Source organism: Mytilus edulis, chromosome 2, assembly GCF_963676685.1.
Source record: "Mytilus edulis chromosome 2, xbMytEdul2.2, whole genome shotgun sequence".
NCBI classification, from domain to species: Eukaryota; Metazoa; Mollusca; class Bivalvia; order Mytilida; family Mytilidae; genus Mytilus; species Mytilus edulis.
Genome location: NC_092345.1, coordinates 59,327,691 through 59,344,302, shown reverse-complemented (window position 1 = coordinate 59,344,302; position 16,612 = coordinate 59,327,691). Strand labels below are relative to the sequence as shown.

General features: G+C 32.8%; 1 protein-coding gene across 1 annotated transcript; it reads left to right on the top strand.

The window, feature by feature from the left end:
* Window positions 1-371: 371 nt before the first annotated feature.
* LOC139512569 (very low-density lipoprotein receptor-like) lies at window positions 372-16,443 on the top strand. The gene is made up of 8 exons (XM_071300289.1): window positions 372-467; window positions 2,601-2,636; window positions 8,877-9,057; window positions 9,437-9,658; window positions 11,352-11,467; window positions 14,069-14,341; window positions 15,328-15,366; window positions 16,311-16,443. The coding sequence occupies exons 1-8, from the start codon at window positions 410-412 to the stop codon at window positions 16,382-16,384; spliced, it is 999 nt and encodes a 332-aa protein (XP_071156390.1). The 5' UTR covers window positions 372-409; the 3' UTR covers window positions 16,385-16,443.
* The last annotated feature ends 169 nt before the right edge of the window (window positions 16,444-16,612 follow it).

The following is a 16,612-nucleotide window of genomic DNA, read 5'->3' as shown; positions in this document are numbered from 1 at the left end:
ACAAAAAGATCATCAGTTTTTTTGCTTTACATAATATTAACTTCCTTGATTTAATAATGAAATATTTTTCCATCAGGCTAACAGAGAGGATATCAAGTATCAAAAGTCCAAACACATTTGTCACTGTTGGATAATTTGATACATGTGCCCACAATCGATTAAAACATTAAAAGTATCTTAAGCGAACAACTGAATGGTTTTATTACAGGTAAAAGAAACACCCTGACATAATTTAACAAAATTTGCAATTCTCATCATTATTATCATTATATTAACTGCGTAATTTAAATACAAAGAAAATAAAGAATTGTTTTGATCTATTTCACTTGTTTATAAATAAAAACATTTTATCTTGACTAGTTCAATTTATTATTGAAAAGCAATCCTGATACACTAAATTGCCGCCGCTATGTTTACCATATTATCATGCACAATCTTAGCAGTTTACTTGGTGGCATTAAAATTTGGTAAGTAATGATTAATTTATATAATGTAATAATAAAATACAGATTTTGTGAAGAGATAGATCTACTTCGGCCCGTAGCGATAGCTTGATTGATTGGTGTTTAAAGACATTTTCAGCACTATTATGCTATTTTGTGGCGGTCAGTTATTATTGATGGAGAAAGCCGGAGTGTCCAGAGAGAACCCCCGACCTTTAGTAGGAAACCGACAATCCTAGTCAAGTAAGTTTGGAGTCGATTGTACCTGCCCCTTGCGGGATTCGAACTCACTACCTCAGTGTCAACGGACTAGTGATATAGGAGTTCGACTACTTTAGCTTATGTAGGTTTTCAACTAGCGGATTTTGCAGGTTTGTGTTTTTTTGTCAACCTAGTTTTTGCGAAGATATTGAATGTTGTCATTTTGTGTTATCAGATACAAATCGGAGAAAGTTATATGCTATTAAATGTATCACGTTTTACCAAAAAAAGAAAGAAAAGAAAACCGGAACAATGTGTATCTCCGCCATATGCACATTGTTTATGGTTTTAGCGCAGTTTAAGTAGAGCCATATCAACCCGTCTCCCATATATATGCTTCCTTCGAAAGCATTTTTTTGTACAGCAAATGATAAACATATATGCACGAACAATGTTAATTTTTTATTAATTAAACTCATAAGACGACGGGACCTTGGACTCCGTAAGGAGCACTAGATACCCACGGTAATGGAAGGAGCAATAAATTTAGGGGCATCGGTTCGATATGGGATGATATTATATCTGGCTGTATGTGGAAGGTGTTATTTGATGAGTTCCACAAGATTTTAACATGTTGATTTTAAATACTCATTTTACTTGACACCATATATAATATTCGTCAATCAGATATTCACCAAATTAGTGAGAAATTGTAACCTCCCTTTTAGTGTTGTCCGATACAAATTTAAGAGTAACTTGTAAATCGAATTGACGAAAAGTCTTTTGCGAATTGTATGAAACAGTCATACAATCGAGAAGATTAGTTAGTTATAAATCTAAATTGTATCCACCTTTTTCTAAACCTGTAAATGGCAGTTTAAATATGACAGTAGTAATCCGTTGATTTGATGTGTTTGAGATTTTTATTTTGCCATTTGATTAGGGACTTTCCATTTTCCTCGGAGATCGGAATTTTCGTTATTATGCCCCACCTACGATAGTAGAGGGGCATTATGTTTTCTCGTCAGTCCGTCCGTCCATTTGTTCATTCGTTCGTCTGTGCATCCGTTCGTCCCGCTTCAGGTTAAAGTGTTTGGTCAAGGTAGTTATTGATGAGGTTGAAGTCCAATCAAGTTGAAACTTAGTACACATGTTCCCTTTGGTATGATCATTCTAATTTTACAAAATTAGATTTTTTACCCAATTTTACGCTCCATTGAACATGGAAAATGATAGCGCGAGTGGGGCATCCGTGTACTTTGGACACATTCATGTTTAATAATGTTTTAATTTGCTTTTTAATTTCGAAAACAAGAGATGAACTCTGTAGGCAGCAAATTAACATATTAAAATTATCCAACATAAATTATACTCCTTGTAGGGGTTTTGACCTTCTATTTCATTAAAATCTTATCCCTTTTGGGTGTTTTTCGCAAAACTTTGATAGCTAGAATATGAAACAAAAAACTGATCGACAAAATGAGATCATACAAAAAAGGTCAACATTTATTTACTTTATTTGTTCAACGAATTCATTTGAATTCATTTGTGTGTTTGTATCCTATAATGGTGAGTTTTATCCTTTTATTGTTCTTGTCTATTATCTTGAAAACAATGAAAAATACAGATAAAGTGTGTCTTGCAACTATGCTCAGAAATTTAAATTAGACATTTTAAACATTCTTTCCACTTAAGGTACCTTGATAAACAAGACAGAGAGAAACTGTGAACAGCAAGACGAAATTACCAACAAAATTGTGGATATCGTTAATTGGCTTCTTTTAATGGTAATTTTTCTAGGTTACATGGCTTTACCTTTTATTTTTAACTATTACTGATAATGATATAAATGAAACATCATTTACGCGCGTCTGGCGTACTAAATTATAATCCTGGTACCTTTGATAACTAATTAACCAGTTATGAGATTGTGAGCCTTTTGTTTTATTACTTCAGGTAATGGTGAGGAGACTACCCCAGGATCATGCAGTTGTAAGTACAGTAATTGTTTATTTGTATAACACTTACTTTTTAACACATTGAAAAAACATTCTATTGTCCCTTGAGATATGATATCATTTCTTTTAGTTTCAATAAATAATGTATTATAATATATTTATCGCTATTTTGTGCATTTTCCTTAATCTACTCAATTAATATACTAGCCAAAGAAGTTCATACAATTCAAATGTTGAGATTGGAAAATCCTTATAAATCAGTTATTACATTTAGCGCATTTGACAGTAAACTGACCAAATAATAATGATAATAGAATATGTTGTAGTGACTGTAGTCAATTAAAAAAATTTCACCTCTTCTTTTACTTGTATGGTGATTTTTATTCATGTTTACCGGCACTGAATACGATTGATTTAAATCTGACGCTGTCAAATTTAAATTAACGATAAAAAAAAAAAGATAAAACAGAAACGACTCATTGAAGTACAAAGACATAAGTCGATCAAGGTTCATTTATAAATGTAAGTCCGATGGGATCAGATAGTATACGGATAAATGCACATATACATGTGAGAGACAGAAAATACAGTTGAAAGTGACCGATGTCGGATTCACTAGTATAATGATCTTGTCTTTCTCTATATAGGAACCACCTTTAGTTTAATAGTTGTGACAAAATCTTGCCATAACATTATCGAAAGTTATGTGTGAATAAAAGTCGAACACCAATTTAAGAATTTTATTCTATGCCTTTATCGTCATCATAACGTGGAAACAGAAGTATAAAAAGTTCTGTTCCCAATGTTAACGAAGCCAATACAGTATTACTTTGTGCAGATGTGGTCATCAAGCAAGAAATTTATGAAATTTTGCGAGACAAGTAAACATGCATGTATGCATAGGGGTTAAAATTAAATATATATATATTGTTTACATATACATGTACATTGGTAATAACGTAAAAGTATACATCTGTATACGTTTTTGAAATAAGAGGTGTATCTAATTATATTTAATACCAAATAAAGATATAGATCAATGATCTATATAATAAATTGCTAATTTGCAATAATCGTGACAATCTTAACCAAATTGATTGAATATACATTTATAATATGCTGAATTGAATGTTTATGTACCCCATCCTCCTCAAAACTGAAGAATAAAATTTATCATTTCATAAAAGTTTAGTACATTTTAAGAGACCTGAAAATAAAATATGAAGGCGTTTCATTTATTGCACGGGTTCTGTATCAGAATTTAAGTGAGGTAAATAAATACTAATATTATAGTAGATAAATCAACTGTTTTTTATTTGTACTACGACGGCAAAAATGAATTGTACATTGTATGTCAAACCTGTGTGTTTTGTTGACTTGATTTTATTTTTGTCTATTAAATCTATGCAATGATCAAAATCAATTCCACGGCATCAATTTGACTGTTAAAACTGCGATCAAAGAGAGAGTTAGAGTTGTCTTTCTTTGTGCGTTGTTTATCTTTTTAAATGGTCGTATATATTATATGATGATTACAAAAATTGAACCGTTTGTCTTTTGACAAAATAAAATTGTTACAATCAACACAAACATCAAAATCGATGTTTCCAAGTCAATGTAAAGAGTTGAACATTTTCTAATAAAAGCTAAGTGTGTATAAATAACTCAACTTTATTCGTAGGTATATTTCCATATGGCTCCATATTATTTACTATAGTCCGGCCGATCGGTGAAAAAATTGCTCAAATAATGAGGAAAGCACCAATTTTTGCATGATGGTACATTTTTGTGTACTGAGCAATATTAGCTATGGACCCATCCTCAAAATTCAATATGGCGGCCTATTTCAAGATGGCTGCCGTACGTTCTAAAATATTTTCCAGTATTGCACAAACCACAGTGGATTTGATGCTGGGTGCACAAAAATCAACATATTTGAATGACTTGGTGTACTTAGCAAGATTTTGTTTTGTTCTACTTTTGAAATACAAAATGGCGGCTATTTTCAAAATGGCCGCCTTGAAAAATAAGCAAATATTCATTATTGAGAATTGACCTGAATATGAGCATTTTATTGATGTATAGTGTCATTTGGTATCTGTCCCAGTTCTGTCCTTTCTGATTTTGCCTTGCTTGTCATTTCATACACAAAGTAGTAGCTGTCATAAAAAGCTGCAGTAGTAGCTTTCATTAAAAGCTGCACTATTTGTTGTCTTGAGTCACACATAAAAGCTGTAATTTGGGATTTATCTGCCTTAAGATATTATTCAGTGCCTATCTTATCTCTTGGTCGCAATATTTTGCAATTTGAGACATTAAACTGAATTGAGAATCAGTTAAACACATATCAGTGAAATGGCAGGAATTGGGGACAACAAGGACAAGAACATTGAAATGGCAGAAACTAAATCACTTGGTGATATTGAGAAACCCACAGCTGAAGACGCTTTAACAGAGGACAGCTCAGAAATGATTATTAAACAATTGTACCAAGAATATTTAACAGATAGAAATCAAATGCTAAAAGAACAGTTGATATTTACCGCAATATAAAACAGAGCGAAGCGCGAATATATAAAATATGTGTTGGTCTCATTACGTTTCAAGCTGAACAGAAAGAGGCAATGAATATCAATAACAAACAGGTGAAAGCAATATCTCAGCAACTTCAGCAGTCTGACGACAGGATAGACCACAAGGCTAGTAATAATTGCTTGACGGAATTGATGGTCAGACCAATAAGATATTCAATGTTGTGGTGAGACTAATGGACAAGCTGACAACACCTGAGGAAGGAGACACAGTTCTATTTCAAAGTGCATTTAAACAGCAGGGTACCTTCCAACAACTGGCATCTGTTGTGAATGAATCAGTGGACAATAGAAATAAAGAAGTTAATATTTCTGCAATGGACACATCATCTAAGCCAAAATTTGACCTTAGCCAGTACAACGCAAGTTTACCAAAAGTACACATCAAAATCCATGCCGTGGGTCTTTCCACAATTGTGCCATAAACCGTGCCAACTCATGTTGAAGGTGTCTTCGCCTTAAGTCAAAAGTCCTATGTCAGGGCCCTTGGCCCTGCATGAGACAGTTCAAATTATTCAACAACAATCTCCATTTAAGAACATACTATAAACCTCTAGTACTAATCAAGGATACCAGCAAAAGGCTTATGTGTCTTCTTACACACACTAATCATCTACTATGAGTCAATAATATTTGGTTTAGATCAGCACACCATTACAGAAACAATTAGCTGCAAATGAATTCTATCAAGTTTCTCCAATGCTGAATGCAGTGCCTACTTACGGTATCATCCCCGTCGAGTCAATGGCAAATCCCACATTTATCACTCCAATTATGACAACCTCGTCCGCTTCTGGAGCTCTAATATGCTTCCCATAACATCAAGTTGGCTCCATTGACCGATCCAGGAAAAGGCAGAGGAAAGAAAAAGAGTGTGACAACACCTCTTCTTCAGACTCTTCACTGGAGAGAGAATATACCATGTGGCAAGAAAATCTTTGAGCAAGGGACCGGAGCCGAAGCCCACAGCTGCCACAAATTTAAAAACTCAATTGAAGAGGATCCATCTCTTGGGAGGCGCTCATTTACCAATTTGAACGAACTGCCGGTAGATGACAATGGGAAATCAGGAAAAATGTGTGTAGGCCCCAGATTGCCAGGCCGATGTTGGCTTTGAGTACGCTCGCATGGTAAACACAGATGATGATTCCAAGGCCTTAAAAAGCATTCATTTGGAGCAGCGCTTCAGCAAGGAAGACGATCAAACCAGATTGCAACCATAACATTCCGTCGAGGATGTAAAGACAAAGAATCTTCAAGGCATGTAATAGAGAGGAACCTAGATGGCGATATATGGATAAAAAAGTGCCAATTATGACCATCGACCACCGTTAAAGAAAATATGAGCAGTCCTTTGGATTATGAGTTGCATAACCTCACACAACTTGTCACAAAACTAACTGATGTTATGCTTTCAACTAATCGGCATAATTTTGGATTGGCCGATCAATATAATCTCGGTTCTTCTGATAAAAAATCATGGAAGATCACCAGTTCAATGGAAGATCACATGATCAATATAAACGTGGACGATCTATTGAGCAATACAATCGCGGTAAATCGGCAGATAGAAGTACATCCAAGCTTAATGCCTATCGATCAGTAACACCCCCACTAAGCTAGAGATCATATAGTCCCTAAAGACAACGGTTAGCATCTCCACGGACAAACTCCAGAAATCCCGAATATTTCAGACAACGGTCACCTTCACCAGGATACGGAGCAAATCAAAGTGTAACCTCAACAATGGAGCAAAGGGTCGGACTAGTAGGACAACTCAGATTCCAAAGTCTATTGGCAATGAAACATCATCTTATCACACAATCGAACAGAGGCCCACTGCCTCGTCCAATATTGTCATCAGACGAACCATTTGAAAGAGCTTAGTAGTACGAGGTACTACACATGACCAGAATGTGAGCATGATTGTGGACACTGCTGCAATGATAACATTAGTAAATGAGAAATTAATTCCAGTAGAAAATTGAGATTTGGAGAACGTAACGCTACGTGATGAGGTTAACAGCTTGTTATTGAGAAGATTATAAGGAACGACTCTCGACATTAATAGAGTAAACATACAATGGGATGTGTGCAAAGAGCCATTAACAGACGATGTTATACTTAGGCTAGTTATTTTGGACACACTGATCGCAGTGATAAACCTGAGTAGTCCCACAATTACCATTAACAATAAAGAGATAAATGCTTCATTTGTTAATAGTGGAAACGAGATTTTAACTCAGCTAGTTTGCATAAAACGAACCATCACAGTTCCACCAAATTCAAACATGACTGTTACCATTAAGACTAATAAAAGTGCTGACCAGGAGTGCATTTTAGGATCATGCTCGCTGAAATGTTGCAAATTGGTTACGCACGTACTTGGAAAAGGAAATAGTTGCCCCTTAACTATTTTAAATGATGGCAATCGTCTAATCCGCCAGAAGAAAGGTACACCTATTGATTACATAGAATAATTTGACGATGTAGTGGGTACGGCAGATGCAAACGCGATAAGTGACGTAAGACGTGGCATTGAAGAGACACGAGACAAGGTGCCCTCGGCACTGCCTCAAAGTTCAGATGAGTTACCTACTATTCCACCACATTTAACCGACCTATATTAACGTCAATCGACTCGTTTCAACCTATTTCATTCCAACCAAAAACTGAAAGCGTTTAAAGAACAATTACAATAACATGTAACATTATGATATTGATTAACATTTTGAATTTCACTATTTGTTTTTGTATATGCAGCTATATTTGCAACTTATGTGTTATAGAAATACCCAAATTATTTGTTTTATACTTTTGAATTAATTGATAACAAATTCAAGAACATGAAGTCCATTTTTAAAGAATCATTACTTTAATTTCCGAAATTATATAGAATACTTTTAGGACAATCTCGAATTTTATACCGTTTTTCCGCCATCTTGAAAATGGCAGCCATATTGGATTTTTCAGAGTGGGTCCATAGCTGAAATCAAAGGGTATATAACCAAGAACTACTATGCAAAGTTTCATGCTTTCCTCATCAAGTGAGCAATTCTGCTCTATATCTGCACCAATCGGCCGGACTACTACCACTTAAAATAAAACTACGATTTGTTTATATTGAAACTATCTACGATTCCGGGTTTACAATTTTGTAAGTCAGACGCGAGCTGATACTTTAGTTACAGAAAATTCCGAAATTGTAACACAATTTATATAATAAAAACAACATTGAGATTCATTAGAGTAAAAATTATTTAATTCAATTTAAACCTAAATTTATTGCCTCCTTCTCCTAATCTCCGGTTTTCTTTTACTTTCATAATCGTTAGAATGAATTCCATCGATGACTTTCTATTTTACAATGACTATACTTACAAATACATATAGGAACTGAACAACACAAGATCAAGATAGCCTGATGCGCTGTATGCACAATACTTGGTTCCGATAAAATTCTTAAGTTTAAAGTGTGGAAAAGGGGGGCGGGAGCTCGAACACACGATTAACCTCACCACATTTGTCTATACCTATCATAGATCAGTTATTCAGAGGTTGCTGTCTGTCCTAGGCATATTTCATTTTTTGGTTTCACAAAAGTCAGGCCGTTTGTTATCGCTTTTCAATTGCTAACATTTTGTCAGTCCTTTAATATGCTAATTCGTCAAATATGCCTTTAGTTTCAGGAAGTGAACCACAACTTTTATTTTCCAACAACACACATATATTGTTGACCGCTTTGGATAGTGACAACTCGAGGGTACTTGTAGAAACTATGACTAGTTCTGTTTCATTTGTTGACTATCATTTTACGGATGGATCTATTTACTGGTCAGATCAAAATAAGCAGACAATAAGCAGGTATCATTATAACTGTAACTTCTAAGTTGTATAGCTTCTGTACGAAATTCTTTTGTGATGTATTATTTTAACAACCGAATAAAATCTATTGTAACCGCATGAGATTTTACTTTTTAAATGCAAAAATGATTGGATGAATGAATGATGAATGACTGAGAGGACGAAAGAGAGAGAGAGATATTTAGAGAGAGATAATAAATTCTGACAAAATTTGAGTACAACTACAAACGAATGTGCAGTTCACAAAATGATTTCAATGGTTACGTCATATTACTCTTCTTAAATTACTCATAATGAAATTATTGTAAAACATATTATAGTGTGTTACGATAAAACATATATTAGTCGTTTTTCAATGTTGTTTGTATATGTTTTTAAGGAAAACGTGTCCATTAGGCGACGAAAACTCAATTATAGAAACTATAATTCAAAACTCGAAAGCCATGGGAATAGCCGTAGACTCACTAAACGACCATCTTTATTGGGCAGACGAAGATAGAGCTGCTATAAAAAGATCTCGTTTAAATGGTTCCAGTATTGAAGTGATTTTAGACGAATCATTGCAATCTCCGGTTGCAATTACTATAGACACCTCAAACAGGTAAATACTGAGAATTTCATGATATTTAGATTAAACAAAAAACTAATGTACGATTAAATGTCAGTTATCATTATTGATAGACTGTACTTCGGTATCGCCTTGTGATTAAAATGATATGTATGTTAAATCATGCAATTGTTCCAAAACTAAAGTTACAACTATCTCTGGCAAATTTGAATTTGACTACGTTCGCTGCACAATTCTATATCAAATTTTAATGCTCAAAATGCATTATGTGTCTGCTTTTTCAAAACTATTGTGTTGAAGGTATTTAAGTTCAGTTTGAAACACGAGTCTGACACAATGATTTCGGTTTCTAATATATTTCTTATGTTGAAGATTTGAAAACTAGTAAATAGGATTATTTTCATTTTTACTTTCATAAGCATACATAAGTCAAGATAAGATATATAAATAAGAAGCTATGATTGCCAATGAGATAACTATCCACAAGAGACCAAATGACACAACAATTAACAACTATAGGTAACCGTACGGCCTTCAACAGTGAACAAGCCCATAACGCATAGTCCGATATAAAAGACCCCGATATCACAAATGTAAAACAATTCAAACGGTGTTGGTTTTGTGCCATGAATCCAAAATATTAACAGAATCAAATGCTTTAAACTAATCCAACAAATTAAGATGGATCCTGGCTTGGTAGTAAACAAATATAAAGATACGATTGGTCTAGTATAGAAATCATAAAATTGAGAATGGAAATGGGGAATGTGCCAAAGAGACAACAACTCGACCATAGAAAACAACAACAGCAGAAGGTCACCAACAGGTCTTCAATGTAGCGAGAAATTCCCGCACCTGAAGGCGTCCTTCAACTGGCCCCTAAACAAATATATACTAGTTCAGTGATAATGAACGCCATACTAATTTCCAAATTGTACACAAGAAACTAAAATTAAAATAATACAAGACTAACAAAGGCCAGAGGCTCCGCTCCGTATTGCTTTTTGTCATGCTAAAAGGTCTAAAGAATACAATACAGTATACATCTGTTAAAAAAACCCTCTACGATGTAACAATTTCAAAAGATTCTACATATCAGAGTGCAAGCAATTGAGAGCAAGCTAAACATGTACATACGGAAACAGCTAATATATTATAGTGATAGGTAAATATATAAGACTGGGATGAGAAGGAGTAGAAAATGTTTATAATATACCCGTTCATGCATATCAAAATAATCACATGACTACTTATAGGAGTTATTGCGCTTTAGAAATGACGTACGACTAATTTAAACGTTTTCGGCTTAGGATTTTGTAACTTGAAATTATTAAGTAGGTAAAGCAAAACTGTTAATAGAAAAACTAATCATCAAATATACCAGATCTATAAAACTGCAAATAAAATTCAAACTACCAATTTATTCCGTTTAGGAGTTATGTCCTTAAATTACGGTTTTGTGTTACAAATTAAAGTTTATTTATTCAATAATCTATGATAGAAAAAAAAAAAGAAACAAAAAATGTAATAAACAATACAAACTTTCAGGAACATTTAAACATACATTTTATAAGAGACATATGAGACAAAAATCTCACCAAAAAATAGTAGAATAAGATTTATTTAGGACAATTCAGTGTTTTATCATCCTTCATGTTAATCAAAATATCCTGCCCACCAAATATGCATATACCATTTAATTTTATAAATGTATTATCTTTTATAGATGGTTATACTTCAGTGATCACGGCAGACATACAATCGAGAAATGTAAATTTGATGGAAGTAGCAGACAGACACTAATAAGTGATGACATTCAGACCCCATATGGTTTAGCCTTAGGTAAGAATTGAAACTTCTTAATCAATCTAATCCATGTCTAATTAAGTAGTCAATTATGTTTATCACTAATGCTTAATTTTTAGAAATGCGAAGCTCTTTTTGCATTTGCGTCATTTTGTTATTATCTATTTTTTTCTTACTTATATAATAATTTGGAACTGATATGATATTGTGTTCTAAATTACAGTTAGCACACGCTATGATGTTTGATATGATTGTTATTTGTATAATTTGCTGCAATCATCTGCCTCAAGTTCAAAGCAAGGGAGTGGAAGTTTGATTTATATTTGTTACTGGATAGACACAACTTTTGGTTGATAACACTCAAACACTTTAGCTTAACAGAGGGGGGGGGGCAAGGGGTTTAACTGTTATGCTGTTATGGGGCAATTTAATTCTTTGTTATCTGTTATTTTGAAAATATATTTGCTGTTAGCTGTTATTGTCTTATTCTTTGTTAGCTGTTATTGGGCTATTAGTTTTTTTGTTATCTGTTATTGTGATAATGTATTTGCTGTTAACTGTTATTGAAAATTGGAATGTTAGCATTTTTTTTTGACAGCCAATATTCGGTAGAAATTGAAGATCATTGGACATTGGGGTCTACTAATATAATTGTCCCGTATTCAGAGAAGGATTCCATTAACATTTACCCATCACAGAAGTGAGTCCAGGGCAGTTCAAGTATATCTTATGATTATCCTTTGTAATAAATTCCATTTTTTTTTTATGAATGTGTATTTAGAATTATCTTAATTTTTTGTATGAGAATAATGTTCCTTGTTTCCCGTACGAACATATGAAATTAAAAATAATTCTTAATATGACAAAAAGGAAAACATATGGCCAGGAATATCTGACAAGGATCTCAATTAAGGACTAGGACCTAACAACCAGTTAACCTTTTATATAATATGGTACATAGACTCAGCTCTGATTCTTTTCAAAGCAGAACCAAATGCATTGTACAATGAAAGTTCCAACCATGTACTTGGGTCCGAAGCTGTACATAACTCATTACAAACAAAGATTTCTTTTGTTTCAAGCCATTGTTTCCCTACTAAACTATGTATTCTACTTACTAGTACACTTGGTACAATCAAAAACCTCAGCTGATAAAAAATTGTTCAAAAAAGGCCTTTGAAAATAGTGGAATAAATTGCTTTTGGAGTGTCAAAATTCGTTCGAAGTACTTGATAAATTGCATGCTTATAATTGGTGCTTTTGATTTTGCTACCCTATATACCACTTTGCCTCATAGTCTTATTAAGAAAAATTCACACACCTCATTAAATGGTCATTAAGAAAAAGTCGGAATATTCAAACTCTTTTAGGTCATTTTTTTTTATAAGCAACAAAGGGAGCTTCAGTCAATATAAATAAACAATACACCAACGTTTCATGAGAACTGCTGAAAGCATTTTTGAGTTATTTTTGAAAACTAGAAAATACCACCTTTTTTAATGAATAAAATATCTTAACTCAATAACATAAAATCTAAAATTAATAAAAATCAAAAGGGAGTTTACCACAATAGATATAAACATTTCAGCGCAGTTTCATGAGAACTGCTGAAAACATTTTTGTGTTAATGTCTGAAAACTGGAAAATACCCCCTTTTTAATTAATAAAACCAGTTAACTCGGAAACGTAAAATCTAAAATTTATAAAAATTGAAAGTGACCTCATGTTAATAGATATAAACAATTCACCAAAATTCCTTGGTTTGTGAAAGCATTTTTGAGATATTATCAGAAAACTGGAAAAAACACCAATTTTATTGAATAAAAACCCATTACCCGGAAACTTAAAATCTAAAATTTATAAAAAAAAAAAAAGAAAAAAAAAGAAAAAAAAGGGAGCTCACGTCAATAGATATAAACAATTTCCCAAAGTTTAATGCACATTGGTTAAAGAGTTTTTGAGTTAATACCGACATGTTGACGACAGACGGACAACAGTATACCATAATACGTTCCGTAAACGAGCGTATAAAAAATATTATAATATATTGAGTAGTAATTTAAACACATTCTAGATACATAAATTAATACTAAAAACATAGTCATAGAAAATGGAATGCATTACAAAGGATTATATCCGTAATAAGAAATACTGATTTGTCAAAGACTGAATTATTTTAATATTTCATTTACTGTTATCTGTTTTTGTCCATTTTAATTCCTTGTTATCTGTTATGAGCCAAATCAATTTGCTGTTTTGCTGTTATTGGGACCCCCCTTGCCCCCCTTTTAACATATGCAGTAACATTCATTCATTCGATCTTGCAGAGTATATAAATTCGCTTCATTGTTAAAATACTTGGGTCTCTACCATAAGTCTGATACTTTTCCGAGCAATTTCTATGTTTTCGTACTTTCAAAAATTTATATCGAAATAAGCGTTAGTTTTCAAGGAAAATACTGTATCTGTATGTTTTGTAGGGTTCGTGTTGATTAGTCTTTAGTTTTCTATGATGTGTTGTGTGTACTGTTGTTTGTCTTTTCATTGTTTTTCAAATTTTGGCCATTGCATTGTCAGTTTTTTTTCCGAATTATAGAAAATGTATTCATTAACAGACATATTTATGTATACATACAGATTTGAACTCAAAAAGATTATATTGGACCGATTCTGCATTGTATCACATCAAATCTTCTAATTTGGACGGCACTGATGTTAAACTAGTCTCCATAGATAGGTCATCATTGGTAGGCATTTCTATTGTTGTTATGGGAATCGACTTATATGGATCTTACATGTATGTTAGTAATCTTGGAACTGGAATATACAGGATACAGAAAAACAAACAGAATGCCGTGCCACACAGAATATCTGGGACTCATCATGCAGCTTACGGTGTAAAGATGATAAGTAAGTATCATAAAAATATCTAACCGTTTTCTTGGTTAACATCCTTCACAACATACATATAAAATCATGTTTATCTGACCTATCGAAAGCAAGGGATATGCATCATAATAAATGTACAAATTTTGCGTATCGGCGCGTATCGGACAAGATGAGTGATCTTACATGTAAAACAACAGATCGGGAATCTAATACACAAACTGTCAGACCATTCGTATATAAGTTTTTCTCAGCTTCTTGTTGACCTTTTAAAATCTTTGTTGTTCAAGAGAATAAATGATCAGACAAAATTTTTGTTACTTGGTTAGTCTTCTATTAAAATTATTTTAACAATACTTTGAAATATGATTTTATTTAATCCAGTGGCATATGAAACATCATTTACATCTGAAACCGCTCACTCTGTGGATGGTTTTGTTTATATCTTGATTTAGCCCTTTTAAACCAATTTACGAAATGTTAATAACGTCTTAGATTTAAAGGTTTGAAATCTATATTCGATACACCAGAGGGTAATTATAAACGTACGACACACAATACACGAACATTCATCTAGATGTCAACGTACAATCTTCAAAAGTATTTAAGTTGGTAACAAAACGTAATATTTGTGGCCGACAAAATAGTGTCTTTTGTTATCCAACATCAAACGGAAACCTGCAACTTGCATAAAATTCCGCAAATAAAAATCCATTATTAGGAAAGAAAGATAGAAAATCAACTTCTGAATAAAATAATAATAGATAGTAGAATTTGGTACGCCAGACATGAGGTTCGTCTTCAAAGGAGTAATCAGTGACAATCAAATCAAACAACGTCAAACTGACAAATAAAGTACGGAGTTGGGGATTATTAAGGACCCAAATTTCTGACTGGTTTCTCCAAAATACTGCTACGGTTATCTATTCCTGACTTATTTCTGAAATACGGGAAAATTAGGATATTTGCTTACACATTGCACTTACTATGTTTCATGATTTATAATGTAGAAAGCCACAGTGACACAAGTGATGCAACAACGATGAAAGGTAATAGAGTCATTTTAACATCTTCGTTTTCATCATCCTTATCTTTAGCATTCGTTCTTCGTCTCCTTTTTCTTTTTTCAGTATAGTTTAGTAATATTTGTGTTGTTAACATATTATATTCAATATGTATTGCTATAAATATTCTATTGTGGAGAAGACTAATTTGTGTCTGATCCTTTTTCGGTTTATCGAAATACAATATGTTTAAACTAACAACGTAACGAAATCATTCCATGCTTATCACAGTGATAACTTTTATTCACGGAACATCCATTTATTATTGGTTTTTTTTGTGTTTTTTTTTAAGCAGTGTGGTTAAAACAAATGTTTTTTTTTAATATTTGCGATTTTCTGTGTTTAAAAAAACACATCAGTGTATATATCTTCAGGAATAGGTGCTTGTGCCATTAATATAACCATACTTATCTTGCTTGAAAAAAAATCAAATAAATAAATAAGTATACTCTACGTGTTTAATTAAAGTTAACTAGTAAAAGAAATAAAATTTTTCGCGTAAACGTAAGGAGGTTCACCCGGTGGAATTCTACTCTCCAGTATAAAAAGCTTGTTATATACATTGAGTGTAATAAAGCCATGGTGGGAAATAAAGGCAACAGTAGTATACCGCTGTTCAAAATTTATAAATCCATGGACAAAAAACAAAATCGGGGTAACAAACTAAAACTGAGGGAAACGCATTGAATATAAGAGGAGAATAACGACACACCATTAAAATGTAACACACACACACACACCCACACACACACACACACACACACAGAAACAGACTAAGCATTAGACAAAATCCTACGAGAATGACATTTAAAGTTTGTACATGTATCTTGCGTCTCTAATGGTTTGGAAGCATTTAGTTAGTAACAATCAAAATCTGTAAGATATTTAAAAAAAAACAAATAATTTTTATTTATTTTTTTATTTTTCAGGATCTGCTAGACAAATGATCATATTGTTTGCTGGAATCCTATTCGTTGAATTTCAAACATTCATATCCATATAAAATGGTGAAAAAAATAAACGGATTAAACTCTCTTCCTTGATTTCAATTTTGTTTTTATAAATTTTCCATATATTAGCATATTTTTCTATATATTTTCCAACTCATTCAGTATTGTTTCTAAACCATTTCAAAGATTCTATGTACTGACGTTGTTGTTCATCTTTTATCTTTTCAGTCCTTGTATATCATTAACTTTTACCGTTTACCAATTTTAAATTATATACTGAT

What these genes read in the sequence shown, in the direction of transcription:
- LOC139512569 (XM_071300289.1), top strand. Translation starts at nt 410, where the DNA reads ATGTTTACCATATTATCATGCACAATCTTAGCAGTTTACTTGGTGGCA. An exon ending in CCCATATGGTTTAGCCTTAG is followed by an intron (nt 11,468 to 14,068) that starts GTAAGAATTGAA and finishes GTATACATACAG; the next exon opens with ATTTGAACTCAAAAAGATTA. An exon ending in TGATGCAACAACGATGAAAG is followed by an intron (nt 15,367 to 16,310) that starts GTAATAGAGTCA and finishes TTTATTTTTCAG; the next exon opens with GATCTGCTAGACAAATGATC.